Genomic DNA, 17,986 nt, shown 5'->3' with positions numbered 1-17,986 from the left:
TGGGTAATTTTGAACAATTATGTTTTAGAATTCAGCCAGAGGTACCTGAGCCACAGATGTTCATCATCCCTCCCAGATCCAAGTTCATCTTCAGCAGACCAGGTGGAAAGAAGAGAAATGCAGTGAGTGTGACAGACTGCCCTGGTATTGCCCTGCTCACCCTCCACAGCTTGCCTTATTCATCTTTATAGACTCAGCTCGAGTTCCAGCTTCTGTGAAGATGTGCCCAAAAGTTGGAATCAAATGAATTTTTCTTAACTGAAATTCTGTGACATGCATGTTTTATTGCTTAGTAATTATTCCAAAAACATGTATTTTGCCTCCTTAATTGGGCTGTAAGTTCCTAGAGATTATGGAAAATGTATATCTTTAATTTTTGGGGGGAATCTAAAGCATTCCCAGCCCACTTCTGAGCTAATGGAAGGTATTTAAAGTGAATAACAACAGGTTATTTGGGATCTATTAACAAATATTTGCTCAAAGTAGAGAACCTACATGAACCCTCTAGGATGAATCTGTTATTTTTTTCATATAAATCACTAATGGCATTTTGCTTTTTATTTCTCCCATTAATTTAAAAGGCTGTGTTAAAATAATTTTTGATTTGTACATGAAATAATGTACTGCTTTTCAGAATAAAAACATGAGAATCATTTTTGTTATGAACAGTTTAGGGTATTTGGACATGTTCTATTTCTGGATAAAAGTTCAAAATAGGATTTCATTACTGCATATGTGATACGTATTTAAAAGCAAAAGCAAAATGTCTTCTTGAAATTTGTCTTTGTAGTAAATTCAGTCATTCAAATTGGTTCCTTTCAAGACCCAAAAATTCAAGGGCATTGCCAGCTTTGAGTTTATCCTGAAAAAGAAAAAAAAAAGGTTTTACTTTAAAGCATTATTTAATAGCTGTTTTAAAGTACTTACTAACTGTCTTCAGGTTTTTAAAAACTCAGTTCCCCAATGTGAGAAAGTTGTACTGGAAATTTGTACCTTTTGACTGCCTTCACTAACTCCCCCTTTGTCCCTCTATTTGAAATCTAAGTTTGAAATTTGGTTGTAGGAGGAGAGGAGGAGACTTTTAACAGGGAAAACTCTCCTAGGAAAATGACTTCTTTGGTAACTTCTACAGGACCCTCCAATGAGTTTTAAGAGTTACTTGGAGTCAAATACAGAGAAAAGGTACAGCTTAGGTACCACTACCTTCTCCATATATGTGTTGTCCTTCACATGACCCTGAATAAATGGTAAGCTCTTTTGGAGCAAAAAGGTGATTTGGATAAAGAGTCTCAGAATATTGTACAAATATGTACATTGATAAATTTCACATGAGAAAAAGACTGCCAAGTTTTTTTCACCTCCCCCACTATAGATTAGATCTACTTCACAGAAAAAGCTCATGTGATTTGAGGGGTAACTTTGTGATACCCTAATTGATCTATGCCTAGCTTGTGAAGGACAGGCATGCAGCTGAGGGTGGAAGGAAACATGTATGGAGTTGTGTAACATCCAACATCCATGTGTAACTAATGTGTAACATTAGTGTGCATCTGTGTATCATGACCACATCAGGGTTCTCACATAGGCTTGCGGAGTGGGTAATTTGAGGCAAGGACCTCTTACTTGGGATTCTTCCGTGATTCACCCTGGGTCATCCTTCTCTAAAGGAAGACTTCAGAAATAATGGCTGGTGCTCTGAAAAACTATTTGCTTTCCTTTTTAAAATATGTTGGTACCAAGTATCCTTTGAAGGTGATACATTTTGGTGTATTGGATAGAGACCTGATCCTGGAGTTAGGAAATTTGGAGTTGAGTTCATGTACTGTAATCCAGCAATTACCCTTTTGGCAAATCACTTAACACCCAAGTCTCGTTTTCCTCTTTTGCATCTACCTGGTGGAATGCATTTGCCTATTTCCCAGTGTTGTTGTGCTCATCAAATGGATTTATTTATTTCATTAAAATTTTTTTTAGTGAAATTTTACCTTCATGTGGCTCAAAATTCAAAAGATGTGAAATGTATGTTTCCTTTTACTAGTACTGCCCAACGACTACTTTTTCTTCCCAGACTTACCAGTTTCTTATCTGTTCTTCCAGAGACTTTTATTCATATATAAGCAAATTATTCTGTGTAGGTTTATAATTTTTTTTTTCACAAATGGATAGTGTGCTATTCACAAATGGAAGTATACCATATGCATTTTTGGTACCTTTCTTAATATATCTTAGAAATTGATTTTTAATACTTTTTAATGGCTATATAGACTCCATTGTATAGACATACTATTATTTATTTAACTATTCCCCTGTAGATTGTTTTTAGTCTTTATTACAATGTTATGATGAGTAACATAATATTACAGAATATCATGTATTTTTGACTGCATAAAATTTTTATTCAAGGTTTTCTAAAAACTTGAAAGTGATAGACATATAAAATTAAATAACAAAAGGCAAATAATAGTAATTATTATTATTCCATTAAAGTCCTAATCAGGATATTTGACATGGAGTTTGAGCAAACTCTGGGAGATAGTGAAGGACGGGGAAGCCTGGCATGCTGCAGTTCATGGGTTGCAGAGTCGGACACGACTTTGCAACTGAACAACAAGGACAGGATACTTGGGGTAGTCTGGTTTTAGTTTAATTTTCCTTAATGTTATAGGAAGTTTTTCAGTTTCAACTTTTGATATAAAAAGTAAAGAAAAAAAATAGTAAAGAAAATCTTAGTATTGCTTTCTACTTTAATAAGTATATATTTAACAATTATACGAGGGCTTGCCTCATAGCTCAGTTGGTAAAGAATCCACCTGAAATGCAGGAGACCTGGGTTAATTTCCTGGGTTGGAAAGATCCCCTGGAGAAGGAAATGGCAACCCACTCCAGTATTCTTGTCTGGAGAATCCCATGGACAGAGGAGCCTACAGTCCATGGGGGTTGCAAGAGTAGGGCACGACTTAGTGACTAAACTACCACTACCATTTAACAATTCAGGATTTTTAATTCCTTAAGGTGAGTAAGTGCCAAAGGAGACACTTCCTGTTTAAAGCAGCCTGAGATTTCCCGTTAATAACTTGGCAACTGCTGGGAGGGATTGGGGGCAGGAGGAGAAGGGGATGACAGAGGATGAGATGGTTGAAATGGCATCACTGACTCGATGGACATGGGTTTGAGTAAACTCTGGGAGTTGGTGATGGACAGGGAGGCCTGGCGTGCTGCGACTCATGGGGTCGCAAAGAGTCTGACACTACTGAGCAACTGAACTGAACTGAGTATATATCAAAAGGTATTCTTCTTGGCATCTGTTAATGTGCTTCAAGCTGTCTAAGAAGATATGATGAACTGTATCCCTAACAATTAAAGTAGAGAATTAGAGTTGAAGAGAACTTTTGGATCCTAGTTTAGAAGAAAGTCAAGTCTCATACAAAAGGGTTATGACTGAGACTTTTGTAAAATTTTTTAAGAATTTACATCTCCCTGTGTTTTTATTTTTGGCATCCCTGTCCCCTAGTGGTGAAGTCTTAGGAAGAACTTGTTTCATTGGGAGCAGGTGTGGAATGGGATTTGCATGCTCAGTCGCTCAGTCGGTCTGATTCTTGTCTCCTGCATTGGCAGGTGGATTCTTTACCACTGTAGGATGGGAAAGTGAAAGTGTCAGTCGCTCAGTCATGTCTGACTCTTTGCATCTCCGTGGATTGTAACCTGCTAGGCTCCTCCATCCATGGAATTCTCCAGACAAGAATACTGGAGTGGGTAGACATTTCCTTCTTCAGAAGTTCTTCCCGACCCAGGGATCAAACCTGCATTGAAGGTGGGCTCTTTACCATCTGAGCCACCAGGGAAGCCCATGGGATGTGAAGGGGATGGCAAAGGAGAGGAAATCTGGGGACACAGCGTCTCATTTTAAGCTCAGTTTGTTTCAGGAACCTAAGGGGCAGAATAGGAAGTGTCAGCATTAAGACACATTTAACCACCCTAAAAGTCAAATGCTGAAAGAAAAACAACATCCAGTTGCTTGAGGGTTCTGCATCCTTGAGTCCTGTTAATCAAGACTTGAGTCTAAATATCCAAATTACCAGAATCATTACAACTTTGGAGATTGGTAGATTTGTAATAGAAACATGTTTTCTTATTCATCTAACATGCAAATCTAAATATATTATTATAATGTGCTTCTTTACAGTTTTCTTTCTTGTCTTTATGAATTTAGTTGTACTAGCTTCACTTTCAGCTTTTTAACTTTCCTTTGCTCTTTAATAGATCAACCATTTCTAAAGATCAAGTAACAGTTCTAGGAATACTAAGTGCAACAATTTCTCTGTCCTTTGCTATCCCATATCAAAGTGCTCTGAAACCAAACACAGTTAGATCAGGAAAATTCAGGAATAAGATCATGAAGGAAAAGGCACATACCTTGGTTTCTGCATCAAATTCTCCCATGGATTCTATCAGTTTCCCAGGTTCCAGCTCACCTAGTGGGAAGGGGTAATCAGTTCCCAAAATGACTTTATCCTAAAAAAAGAAAAATTTTATCCCTACTTTTTTAAAGCATCAAAGAACCCCTTATAAACTTAATTATATTTACATATTACAAACACTCCTATGGTAAAATAACAAATTTTCCCCTGATTAATAGAAGCAAACTGATTTGAAGTTTTAGGAATAACGGCTTCAAATTGTATTCTGACATTTTGTCCAGCAGGTGGCAATATTAGGTCTCTTAAAATTGCAAATAAACCTCTATCCACCCTTGTTTTTTCTAAGGAACTGAATTGCAGAATACTCAAATCTAAGAAGCAGGCATTTATTTAATAAAACATGCTAATGTTTTCAGATGAAATTAAGGATTCTATATTTCTTAAAATGATGCATTGCAATTGGCACCACAATTTTTGAAAATATACTAGAGTTAGAAAGGAAAACATAAAAAAACTAACAACTGGGTGAAATGAATGAAAAGAAGACAAACAAAAACTAACCAGTACCCCCCCCCCCCCGACAATTACTATCTCTGTAAACTAGATTGTGTTTTTTTAATGATGTAGCTTTGAAGTTCTACTTGACACTTTGTATGATAAAGCACACAGGCTCATCTGTCTACAAATACATAAAGCAGTATGTCAAGTAGTGTGCTAAAATCTAGATTGCCCTGGTCATCGAAACAGAAAATGAGGACAGAGAGGGATCAAGGTGGCAGCATAGGAAGATCCCAAGTTCACCCCCTGTCACACCTGAATTACCCTACTTAGAGGGCAACTATCTCTGAGAATGACCCGAGAGCTAGTAGAAAAGATATAAAGAACCACAGCTTGACAGGTAGGAGGGCGGAGACACAGCCGGTCAGGATTCACCTTCTTGGCCTGGTGACTCACAAGCAGGAGGAAAATCAACCGTGGAGGTCCTGCCTGAGGAGCCAGGTGTCCAAGTCCCACACTGAGTTCCCCAGCCTGGTGGTCCTGCACTGGGAAGAGGAGCACCAGACTGCCTGGCTTTGGAAACCAGTGGGGCCTGTGTTTAGAACTAGAGGCTGGAGGGCCATCCTTAAAGGGCGTGTACAGAAACTTGCTTGCTCCAAGTCCCTGTGTAGAAGTTGCAGTTTGAAAGGAGTCTGGGGCAGACATACTTGCTAATCTTAGAGAGTCTTGTGGAGAAACAGGGGGCAGCTGGGACTCCCCTTGGGAACTGACGTGCTTGTGGCAGCTGTTTTCATTCTCTCTCTCTACCATGCTGACACTGGCCCTGGTGGGTGCTTTTTTTCCATTCTCCCTCTAGCCTGTTAGCGCCCGGGGCAGCTCCAACTACCAGCACATCTGCAACAGCCAGCCTTGCTACAATAGAAGGGCTCATGCAACCCATGTAGGGGATACCCCTGGCGTATCTGACTCTGGTAATCAAAGGGGAACATGCTGCTGGGCTTCCCTAGGACAAGTCACTTCTCCAAGATTGGGAGTTGTAACCAACTACATAATACATAGGAGTAAACTTAGAGAATTAGGCAAATTCAGGAGACAGAGGAGTTTCAAGCAAAAAAATATGACAAAACTGAAGCAAAAGACCTAAATGAAATGAAGATAAGCAATCTACCTGAGAAAGAGTTTAAGATCATTATTGTAAAGGTGCTTACCAAACTCAGGATAAGAATGGATGAGTAAGTGAGAACTTGAACAAAGAGTTAGAAAATATAAAAAGGAGCCAATAAGAGTTGAAGAATACAATAACAGCAATGAAGTATGCATTGGAGGGAGTCACTGGTAGAGTAGATGATACTGAAGAATGGGTAAGTGATATGGAAGACAGAGTAGTAGTAATCACCCAAGCCAAACAGAAAAAAAATAATTTTAAAAAATGAGGATAGTTTAAGGGACCTTTGGGACAACATGAAATGTACTAACATTCGCATTATAGGTGTCCCAGAAGGAGAAGAGAGAAAGGGTGGAAGTAGTATTTGAAGAAATAATAGCTGAAAACTTCCCTAAGAAGGAAACAAGCATCCAGGTCCAGGTAACATAGAGAGTCCAAAACAAGATGAACCCAAAGAAATCCACACCAAGAAATAATTAAAATGGCAAAAGTTAAGAGAGAATTTTGAGGGCAGCAAGAGAAAAACAACTAGTCACATCTATGGGAATCCCATAAGGCTATCAGCTGATTTTTCAGCAGAAAATCTGCAGGCCAGAAAAGAATGGCATGATGTAATTAAAGTGATGAAAGGTATTCCTGAGATGAATATAGCATTTTAAGTAAACTGTACTTTAATTTTTAAAAATATGATGGATAAGAATATGATATATTTGTGTAATGGCGTAGTATACAGTGTTCAATGAACAAATTTTGGAGAAAAAAACAGAAATGGTCCCTCTCCTCAGAAACCTCATGATCTAGTAAGAGAGATAATCAATAATCAATAACAAATCCATCTTTTGAAATAAAATAAGAGGAACATATTTTCAACCAGAAATTTTACTTCTGGTAAGTATCCCACTCATATGCATGTCATAGTTCAAGGAAATTAATTGTAATATTATTGTATTAGCAAAACACTATCAAATTAAATTTAGCATATCCCCAAATAAAAAGGAGTGAAGGATAATTGCATATGCTGAAATGAAATAATTACCAAGTTATATTGTAAAGAGGAATCATCTTCACAGCAGAAGCTAACACTACATTGTGAATGAACTATAATAAAAAATAAGAAAAAAAGACATGATCTTGTAATTGAGAAAATACAATGTAATAGCTGTCAAATGGAATTTACTAAAGCTAATTCAAATATCATATGATACCAATTATATGTGTAATCTAAATGGTACAAATGAACCCTTTTACAAAACAGAAATTGAGTCACAGATGTAGAAGACAAACATGGTTATCAAGAGGGAAGTGGGGAGGGATAAATTGGGAGATTGGGATTGACATATACACATTCTGTTCAGTTCAGTTGCTCAGTCACGTCCGACTCTTTGCGACCCCATGGACTGAACCACGCCAGACTTCCCTGTTTATCACCAACTGTGGGAGCTTACTCAAACTCATGTCCATCGAGTTGGTGATGCCATCCAACCATCTCATCCTCTGTCGTCCCCTTTTCGCGCCTTCAATCTTTCCCAGCATCAGAGTCTTTTCTTTTTCTTTTTTTTACATGGGGTGATATTTTATTTTATTTATTTATTTTTTCCATTTATTTTTATTTGTTGGAGGCTAATTACTTTACAATATTGTAGTGGTTTTTGCCATACATTGACATGAATCAGCCATGAGTTAGTTCTTTGCATCAGGTGGCCAAAGTATTGGAGTTTCAGCTTCAGCATCAGTCCTTAATGAATATTCAAGTCCTTGAATGAATATTCAAGACGGATTTACTTTAGGATTGACTGGTTGGATCTTCTTGAAGTCCAAAGGACTCTCAAGAGTCTTCTCCAACACCACAGTTCAAAAGCATCAATTCTTTGGTGCTCAGCTTTCTTTATAGTCCAACTCTCACATCTGTACATGACTTCTGGAAAAACCATAGCTTTGACTAGACAGACCGTTGTTGGCAAAGTAATGTCTGCTTTTTAATATGCTGTCTAGGTTGGTCATAGCTTTTCTTCCAAGGAGCAAGCATCTTTTAATTTCATGTCTGCAGTCACCATCTGCAGTGATTTTGGAGCTCAAAAAAAACAAAGCCTCTCACTGTTTCCATTGTTTCCCCGTCTATTTGCCATGAAGTGATGGGACCAGATGCCATGATCTTCGTTTTTAGAATGTTGAGTTTTAAGCCAATTTTTCACTCTCCTCTTTCACTTTCATCAAGAGCCTCTTCAGTTCTTTGCTTTCTGCCATAAGGGTGGTGTCATCTGCATATCTGAGGTTATTGGTGTTTCTCCCAGCAATCTTGATTGCAGCTTGTGCTTCAGGCAGCCCAGCATATCACATGATGTACTTTGCATAAAAGTTAAACAAGCAGGGTAACAATATACAGCCTTGATGTACTCCTTTCCCGATTTGGAACCAGTCTGTTGTTCCATGTCCAGTTCTAACTGTTGCTTCCTGACCTGCATACAGATTTCTCAGGAGGCAGGTCTAGTGGTCTGGTATTCCCATGTCTTGAAGAATTTTCCACAGTTTGTTGTGATCCACACAGTCAAAGGCTTTGGCATAGTCAGTAAAGCAGAAGTAGATGTTTTTCTGGAACTGTCTTGCTTTGTCGGTGCTTCAGCAGATGTTGGCAATTTGATCTCCGGTTCCTCTGCCTTTTCCAAATCCAGCTTGAACATCTGGAAGCTCATGGTTCACACACTGTTGAAGCCTAGCTTGGAGAATTTTGAGCACTACTTTGCTAGTGTGTGAGATGAGTGCATTTATGCAGTAGTTTGAACATTCTTTGGCATTGCCTTTCTTTGGGATTGGAATGAAAACTCCTTTTATTACTCTGTATTGTAATGACCTATATGGGAACAGAATCTAGAAAACAATGGATATAGGTATGTGTATGACATATAATGTATATGTATATAATAAAATATGATTCACTTAATATACAGAAGAAACTAACAACATTGTAAATCAATTATACTCTTATAAAAATAATTAATAAGAAAAAAGAGAAAGTTATAAAGAGGGGAAAACAAAGTCTAGGACAATGTATTTGCCATACTTATATTTCTGTTTCTAATAAGGGACCTATAGAAACACAAATATATTTGTATGGTAAAGTCTGTTTCACGAATGGTAGCCAAGAAACAAGATAGTTTCTTGTTTCTTGAGAAACAAGATGGCGAGGAACAAGGATGCCTGCTGTGCTACAGTCCATGTACACAGAGTCCATTTACACGGAGTCCATGTACAAAGAGTCCATGTACACAGAGTCCATGTACACAGAGTCCATGTACAGAGTCCATGTGCAGAGTCCATGTGCAAAGGTCCATGTACACAGAGTCCATGTACACAGAGTCCATGTACAAAGGTCCATGTACACAGAGTCCATGTGCACAGAGTCCGTGTGCACAGAGTCCATGTGCACAGAGTCCGTGTGCACAGAGTCCATGTGCACAGAGTCTGTGTACAAAGAGTCCATGTACAAAGGTCCATGTACACAGAGTCCATGTGCACAGAGTCCATGTACAAAGAGTCCGTGTATACAGAGTCCATGTACACAGAGTCCGTGTACACAGAGTCCATGCACAAAGGTCCATGTACAAAGAGTCCATGTACAAAGAGTCGGACATGACTGGGCAACTGAACAACAACAGCAACAGCAGCCAAGAAACAAGTAACATTAGGTGTCTCCACAAATGAAGACTAGGATTCAGGGGTGCAGGAGATCCCCCTTTTACTCTTTTGGAGATATAATTCACATACCATAAAATTCACTCTTTAAAAGTGTACAGTTCAGTGCGTTTTAGTATATTCATGAATTTGTGTTATCATTCCCACTAATTTCAGAATGAAGGTAATTTATTACCTTCAAGTAATCTGCATACTCATTAGCAGGCACTCCGTGTTACCTCCTCCTTCTAGCCCCTGGAAACACTAATTTATCTTCTGTGTCTATGGAATTGCCTCTTCTGACATTTCATGGAAATGGAATCATGCAGTATGTCACCTTCTTTCATTTAGTATATCATTTTCAAGGTTCATCCATGCTATAGCCTGAATCACTACTTCATTCCATTTTGGGCCAAATAATATTCCATTGAATAGATATACCACATTGTGTTTATCCATTCATCAGATGGTGGATATGTGGGTTGTTTCTACTTTTTGGTTATTATGGTAATGCTTTTCTGAACAAGTGTTTTCATAAAAATATGAAAACCTTTTCCCTTCTCCTGTGTATATACCTAGGAGTGGAGTTGCTGGATGATATGATAAGTCCATATTCAACATTTAGAGAAACTGTTTTTCACAGTGGCTGCAGCATTCAACATTCTCAACAGCAGTGTGTGACAGTCCCAATTTCTCCAAATCCTTACCAACACTTGTTATCATCCATCTTTTTAACTATAGCTATCATGGTAGGTGTAAAGCGGTATCTCATTGTGGTTTCAATTTGCATTTCTGTAATGACTAGTTATGTTGAACATCTTTCCATGTGCTCATTGGCCGCTTGTATGTCTTTGAAGGAATATCTATTTATGTCCTTTGTGTCTATTCAAGTCCTTTTTATTGTTGAGTTGCCAGAGTTGTTTATATTTTCTAAATACTAGAGATTTACCAGATGTATGATTTACAGATATTTCTTCATTCTGTGGGTTGTCTTTTCACTTCATTGGTTGTATCTTTTGAAGCCCAAATTTTAGAATTTTGATGAATTTAATTATTTTCTTTGGTTTCTTGTGTTTTTGGTGTCATATTCAAGAAATTATTGCCTAAACATCACGAAGATTTACAACTAAGTTTTCTTTTAAGAGTTTGTAGTTTTAGCTCTTCCCTCTAGGTCTTTGGTCCATTTTGAGTTAACTTTTGTGTATTTTGAGTGTGAAGAAGAGATCCAACTTAATTATTATTCTTTTTATGCATGTGGATATTCAGTTATCCCACTACAATATATTGAAAAGACTATTCTTTCTTTATTGAATTGTATTGGTACTTTTGTTCAGAATAAGTTATCTTTATGTCTGTCTTTAAGCCACCATCACCCAGTTTTGATTACCCTATATATCTGTGTAGAAAGTTTTTAAATTGAGAGTGTGAGTCCTCCAATTCTGTTAGTTTTCAAAATCATTTTGCCCATTCTGGGTCCCTTGTATTTCTGTATGAATTTTAGCATCAACTTGTCAATTTCTGTGAAGACAAACAAAACAAACCCTGGATTTTTGATAGGGATTGCATCCAATCTGTAGCTCAATGTGAGGAGTATGGCCATTTAACAACATTTAATTTTCCAACAGATGAACATGGGATGTCTTTTCATTTATTTACATCTTCTTTAATTTTCTTCAACTGTATTTTGTAATTTAGTGTTCAAATCTTCACTTCTTTAGTTGAATTTACTGCTAAGTATTTTTATTCTCCTTGATGCTATTGTAAATGGAATTGTCTCCTCAATTTCATTTATGGATTATTCAATGCTAGTGTATAGCGATGTGGGTAATTTTTGTATATTTATCTTATATATTTGTATATATTTTATATATTTATTCTATAACCTTCCTGAATCTCTTTATTAGCCCTGATGCTTTATTTGTGGGTTCTCTAGATTTTGTATATAGAAAGTCATGTCATCTGCAAATAATTTTGCTTCTTTCTTTCCAATTTTTATGCCTTTTATTTATTTTTCTTGCCTAATTTCCCTGGCTACAATCTCTAGTACAGTGTTGAATGGAAGTGGTGAGAGCAGAACCTTTCAATCTTTTGCCATTAAGTATGATGTTAGTTGTGGATTTTTCAAAGATGTCCTTTATCAGATTGTGGAACTTCCTTTCTACCAGTTTTTGAGTGTTTTCATCATGAAAGACTGTTGGAGTTTGTTGAGTGCTTTTTCTACATATATAGTTTAGTATTCTTGATAAACTACTCGAGCAATTTTCTGATAGACTTTATTGAGCTTAAAAGCCACTCCTGCTGCTGTTTAATTGTGAATTTGTGTCTGACTCTTTTGTGACCCCATAGACTATAGCCCTCCAGGCTCCTCTGTCAATGGGATTTTCCAGGCAAGAATACTAGGATGGTTTGCTATTTCTTCTCCAGGGGATCTTCCCGACCCAGGGATTGAACCCGGGTCTTCTGCACTAGCAGGCAGATTCTTTACCACTGAGCCACCAAGGAGGCCAAAAGCCCCTCCTAGGAAATCCATTCAGTTGACTATTAGTCTTGAAACTAATCTAAGAACTTTAACCAATCATGCAAAGAGGCTAATTGTCCTTAACTAGATAGTCATCTCCTTTTTTAAAATATAGTCTAATAATAACTCTAACCATTTTTCCCCTATAAAATGTCTCTGCCAAGATAGAATCTTTGAATTGGGCTTTTCAGAAAGCCTCTTCATTTGAAATAAAACTCTGACCTATGCTTATAATCAGTCTTGAGAGTGGTTTTGTGCATTGAAGGAATGAGGGCTTGAATATATGAAAGAGGGAAGTCAGATTGTTACTAGGCCTAGATATTAAATGTGTTTTTTCCATGAGTCCATAGTTATATATTATTATTAATATTAACTAAAGTCTGTACTCTACAGTAAGGCTCACTCTTTGTGTTGTACATTCTGTGGGTTTTGACAAACATGTTGTGACATCTGTCCACCATTCATACAGAATATATTAAATGTATTTTAAGTTCTCTCAAGTTGAGTTATTGTGAGGATAAATGACACTTTGATTTCTACCAGAAAAAAAGATTTTCCTAGGTTTTATGATTGTATTTACATGAAATAATGTGGGGAAGTATATAATAAAGTTTAGAGGAAGGCCTTGATAGACTCACAATTCTATCTCTAGATTCCTGTATTCATGTACTGTATAAAACCAAGCAAATAAATACACCTGCTGGTAGAAACACTAAAGACCCAAAGTTATGTCTCCTCACATCTGTGCCAACAGCTGATCTCGTTCTGAACTGCCAGCTTGGTATTCACTGGAGGTTCATTCGTCCTTATCTCTACTCCTCTTGCTAAAGTTGTTTACAATTGCAAAACATAACATAATTTTAAAAAGTCCCATGCTTATATTACATTTGTCAACCACATTAACATGAAATTGAAACCTAGAAAATGATTTTTCATTCTATTCAGGAATTCTTCCATTCCAAGTATTATTGCCTTCTCAGATATAAATATGGTTTAAGCACAGAGGAGTCTGTTCTGTGCTATGGCAAAGGAAGCAAATGATTTTAAAGCAGAAAAGAACCACTCCTCTGCAATTCATTCTTCCTGGTTAAGGCACTTCTTTGTTCTCCTGCCTAACTTGATTTTGGAAGCCTGTTGCAGGACACCAGACCTAACGGTTTGTTGTATTTGTCGCTCAGTCGTGTGTTGACTCTTTGCAACCCATGGACTGAAGCCTGCCAGCCTCCTCTGGCTGTGGAATTCTCCAGGCAAGAATACTGGAGTGGGTAGCCTTTCCCTTCCCCAGGAAATCTTCCTGACCCAGGGGTAGAACCTGAGGCTGCCACATTGCAGGCATATTCTTTACTGTGTAAATCGCTAGGGAAGGTACAACTTACGGTTTGGCACTATTTAATTATTATTTAATAGCTATTGCTCACAACTCCTCTCTATAGGAGATTAATTATCCATTTGTGATAATCTAGTTTGTAAACTTTTCATACCTATTATCCATTTAAACACCTTTTATTGATACCTTCTGTTAAACTTTTGGCCATTTCTAACTGGTTAGTGATTTCTTAAGGGAAAGGAAAGTAGGCATAAAAGAACTGGAGGTAGCATTCTTGTTAATTGGATTTCTTATTCAGAGAAGGGCTAGTACAGGGAAGAGATGGGGAGAAGAGATTCCTTCAGAGTCAAATGGTCCTATAGGATGAAGGTCACTTGCTCCATTGCTTGATATCAGTCTCTACTTGATAGATGCTTAATAAATACTTATTGAGTTAAAAACAGTTTTTGTATTGCTATTTCTTGTTTAGTTCCCTAAGTTGTGTCTGACTCTTTTGCGACCCTTTGGGCTGTGGTCCTCCAGGCTCCTTTGTCCGTGGGATTTCCCAGGCAGGAATAATGGAGTGGGTTGCCATTTCCTTCTCCAGGGGATTTTCCTGACCCAGGTATTGAACCCACGTCTCCTGCATTGGCAGGCACTTTCATTACCACCGAGCCACCAGGACAGCCCCTATTGCTATTTCTATCACCTACTATAACTGCAGATTGATTGTGTTCTAAATGGATGCAGAGTCTGGTTAAGGAAGCATAGGATATGGCCTTGGATAACTGTTGGCTTGTTTCCCACTGATACAAGTTCTGTGGGATATCCAAGGTTTTCATATCTCAGGCTTCCAAGTAACATACCTGGTCCTAGCCTTCCAAAAGCTAGAACTTTGTTCTTTCTTTTTCCTTCTTGTCTGTGATCTAGAGTTCTAGTCCTTTGGGACTGACCATAATTATGAAACAATTTTTCATAGATGATATTTGCTATAGTAATATTTATTAACATCTACATTTTAGTGGACCCTTTCTAAAAACTCTACTAAACTCAAAGGAATAATTCTAATGGTTGACAATTTGGGTAGTGTGGCTAACTCTTCTAGGATTCTAAAATTATACCTTCTCAACAGGTACTGGCTTTCTTTATTAGGCAGGAAAGCAGTGGTTAATCCTGATTGATTTCTCCACACCAACACTGCCCCAACATAATTCCCCTCCCCAAAGTTAGTAGCACATGTTCCCTATGAAGTCAAAGACTTACTGAGCGATAATAATAGTGATTAATATTCCTGCCAGGGAAAAGAAAGAAACTGCTCACCTGCTGGGATGCATTAACTTTTCACATTCTCAGGGAATGCTGTGAACACTGAAAGATGTGACTTACTAAAGAAACTGAAATAGTGGAAGAGAATTCATTTGTCTTCTGGAAAAGGAACAATTAACTCTCTTCTCATTAGCATATTTCATTAGTAGCATTTGCAGTAAATACAACACACCTCTATTACAACATAGCTTATTACAAAAATCCTAGTATATCAAGGATTCACTTTGTTCCCTGAGACATAATTTCCTAGAGAAATAGCCTGATTTAATTCAATCAGTGCAAAGCAAGATTAGCCTTATATCCACAAGATCATTACACAACTCAGTTAAACAAATATTAACTTTACACCCACTGTGCAAAAAGCACTATTTGGATAGTCCTTTGGCATTGTGTTATATTAGCTCCTCACATCAACTCTGTCTGGTTATCATCTGTGTTTTACAGTTGAGGAAATTGAGCTTGAGGGGAATCAGTGACCTGATACTGATGTTCACTCAGCTAACATGCAGTAGAGCCAGGACTTATCCTGTCTCTCACTTACCATAACTTCTTGAGAAGGTAGTAAGTTATACTCTTGTTCTCGGGAAGCTTACAGGCATCAAAAAGGGTTCCACTCTACTGAGGACTGCAGTGCACAAGAAAACATCACTTATCCAGAATACTTAGAGACAGAAGTATTAAAATACATTTAATTTTCAAGTCAGAGTGGAAACATTTCTAATACATAAGGTATACTCCACCACCTACAATTGATATAATCACATCTTTGGTGATAAGGGACCTTTTCATTGCTTTAGAATCCCAAAATAGAGCAGTCCTGAATATTAAAGAGTCAGAAGACCTAGAAAATGAATGAAGAAAAAGCTTTGGCTTTTGGGCCTGACTGGTCTCTAGTTTTAGGTCCATTTTATAACCCACAGATTCAAATGCCCAAGACAAGATCACATGTATGCCTACTGTAAAAGCTGGTCCCGTAAAATGCCCCCAAATAACATTGTTACTTCTATAAATGAGCCATTTATTTTACTGTCAGATAAAATAGTTTCTATTTTGCAGAACAGGTGTTTCTGGTTTCTCTTTTAAAAATGTACAAAATAACATATAAATAGATGCTTTGGTTTGGGAAGTTGAAAATCTCTCTTGCAGACAGGCTCTTCATTTAAAAAAAAATTGAGGGGAAATTTGTAAAAGTAACCATTTTAAAGTGTATACTGTGTGACATCTAGTACATTCACTTCTAGCACTTCTAGTACTCTGATGTTTTCTTGTGATGTACAACCATCATCTCTATCTTGTGCTAAGACATTTTTACACCCTCAAAGGAGACATTGTACATATTAAGAAGTCACTCTCTATTCCTACCCACCCCCTGGCAACCAGTATTCTGCTTTCTGTCTCTGTGGGTTTGTCTATCCTAGATTCTTCAAATACATGGAATCATACAATATATGACCTCTGTGTCTGATTTCTTTCACTTAGCATGTTTTCAAGATCCATGTTGTAGCTTATATTGGTATTTCATTTCTTTTTATGGCTAAATATAATATCCCATTGTATGGATATACAACATTTTGTTTATTCATTCATTTGTTGATGGACACTTGTTGTTTCTACCTTTTGGCTCTTGCAAATAATGCTATTACCAACATTTGTATACAAATATTTGTTTGAGTACTTGGTCTCAAATCTTTTCGATATCTACCCAGGAATGGCATTGTTGGAACATGTTAATTCTATGGTTAACTTTTTGTAGACCTACAAAACTGTTTTTCACAGCAGCTGTACCATTTTATCTTCCAACCATCAGTGTACAATGTCTTCACATTCTTGTCAACATTTTCCATTTCAAAAAATTATAGTCATCTTGGTGAGGATGAATTGGTTATCTCATTATGGTTTTGATTTGCCTTTCCCTAATAACCAGTAATGTTGAACATCTTTACCAGTGCTTGTTAGCCATTTATATACTAATATCTTTTTTTGAGAAATATTTATTCAGATCCTTTGCTCAATTTAATTGGGTTATGTGCCTTTTTATTATTGAATTATGAGATATTTGAATTATGAGATATATGAGATTATTATGTATTTGAATACAAGTCTCTTGTTGGGTGTATGACCTTCCTATGAGTTTTTCATTAAAATTATTGTACTTTTCAGGTTCAGAATTTCTGTTTGTTTTCTTTTCATACTTTTTATATATTTATTGTTAGTCTCTTTTTGTTCAGACATTAGTCTTCTGGTTTCCTTTAGTTCTTGGTCTATGATTTTTCTTTATTTCTTGATCATATTTAAGGCTGTTGATTTAAAATCATTGTCTAGTAAGTCCAGTGTTTATCCAATGACAGTTTGTTAGTTTCTTTTTTCCCCCATAGGAATGGGCCACAATTTCTTTTTTCTTAGCATGCCTCTTAATTTTTTTGCTGAAAACTAGACATTCTGAATATTGTGATATGGTAACTTTGGTAAGCAGATTCTTCCTTCTTCTCAGGGTTCATTGTTGTTTCTTTGTGTGCTTGTATTGTTTATTTAGTGACTTTTCAAACTATTCTGAAAGACATTCTTTGTTATATCTGCTCTCTGAAGTCTCTGTCACTTAAGCTTGTGTCAGCTCATGTTTGGATAAAGAGTTATTTAAATTCTCAGAACAAAAAGAGAATGAAAAAAAGACAAGGAAAAAACCTCTCCTGGTCTTTGCAGATTGGCTCTGTGATGGGCCTTTCTTGAAAACTTGGCCAGGCCATTAACAACCTTGCCTTGGCATTCACTTCCTGCTGATGCTGAACCTAAAGATCAGGGAGAGATGAAAGCATAGGGCCCTATCATGTCTTTTCTGAGAATGCATTCCTGCTCTGGGCATGTGCTTGGCTTTCTAGGTTCTTCCTTATTTTTATCTTGTTCTCTCTTCACTTTTGATGAAGTTGCCATAGAAGATCCAAGCCTTATTTTACATCATTACTTCAGAAAGAGATATATCATCTTTCTTCCTTCTACCTTCAACCTAAGCCAGAGAGAGTACTAGAATATTCTTTAAATTATGAAAACCTGGCCAGACCCTTCCTATTGCTGTAGTTTCTGCTAACCTA

General features: G+C 37.1%; 1 protein-coding gene across 6 annotated transcripts in view; it reads right to left on the bottom strand.

The window, feature by feature from the left end:
* Window positions 1-264: 264 nt before the first annotated feature.
* The window catches only part of ACMSD (aminocarboxymuconate semialdehyde decarboxylase), a 57,903-nt gene continuing 40,181 nt past the window's right edge, over window positions 265-17,986 (bottom strand). For 4 of the 6 annotated variants that reach the window (XM_043487542.1, XM_043487543.1, XM_043487546.1 and 1 more), the window contains 2 exons: window positions 4,414-4,512; window positions 265-862 (listed from right to left, as the gene is read on the bottom strand). In XM_043487542.1, coding sequence (XP_043343477.1) covers window positions 800-862; window positions 4,414-4,512 — 162 coding nt within the window. In that variant the 3' untranslated portion in view covers window positions 265-799. Of the gene's footprint in view, window positions 863-4,413; window positions 4,513-15,483; window positions 15,526-17,986 lie in introns of those variants that run through there. The other 2 variants (XM_043487545.1, XM_043487544.1) reach the window with 2 other exon arrangements.

This window comes from Cervus canadensis, chromosome 15 (assembly GCF_019320065.1).
Source record: "Cervus canadensis isolate Bull #8, Minnesota chromosome 15, ASM1932006v1, whole genome shotgun sequence".
NCBI classification, from domain to species: Eukaryota; Metazoa; Chordata; class Mammalia; order Artiodactyla; family Cervidae; genus Cervus; species Cervus canadensis.
Note: the sequence above shows the minus strand (reverse complement) of the source record. Positions and strands in the feature narration are given on the sequence as shown.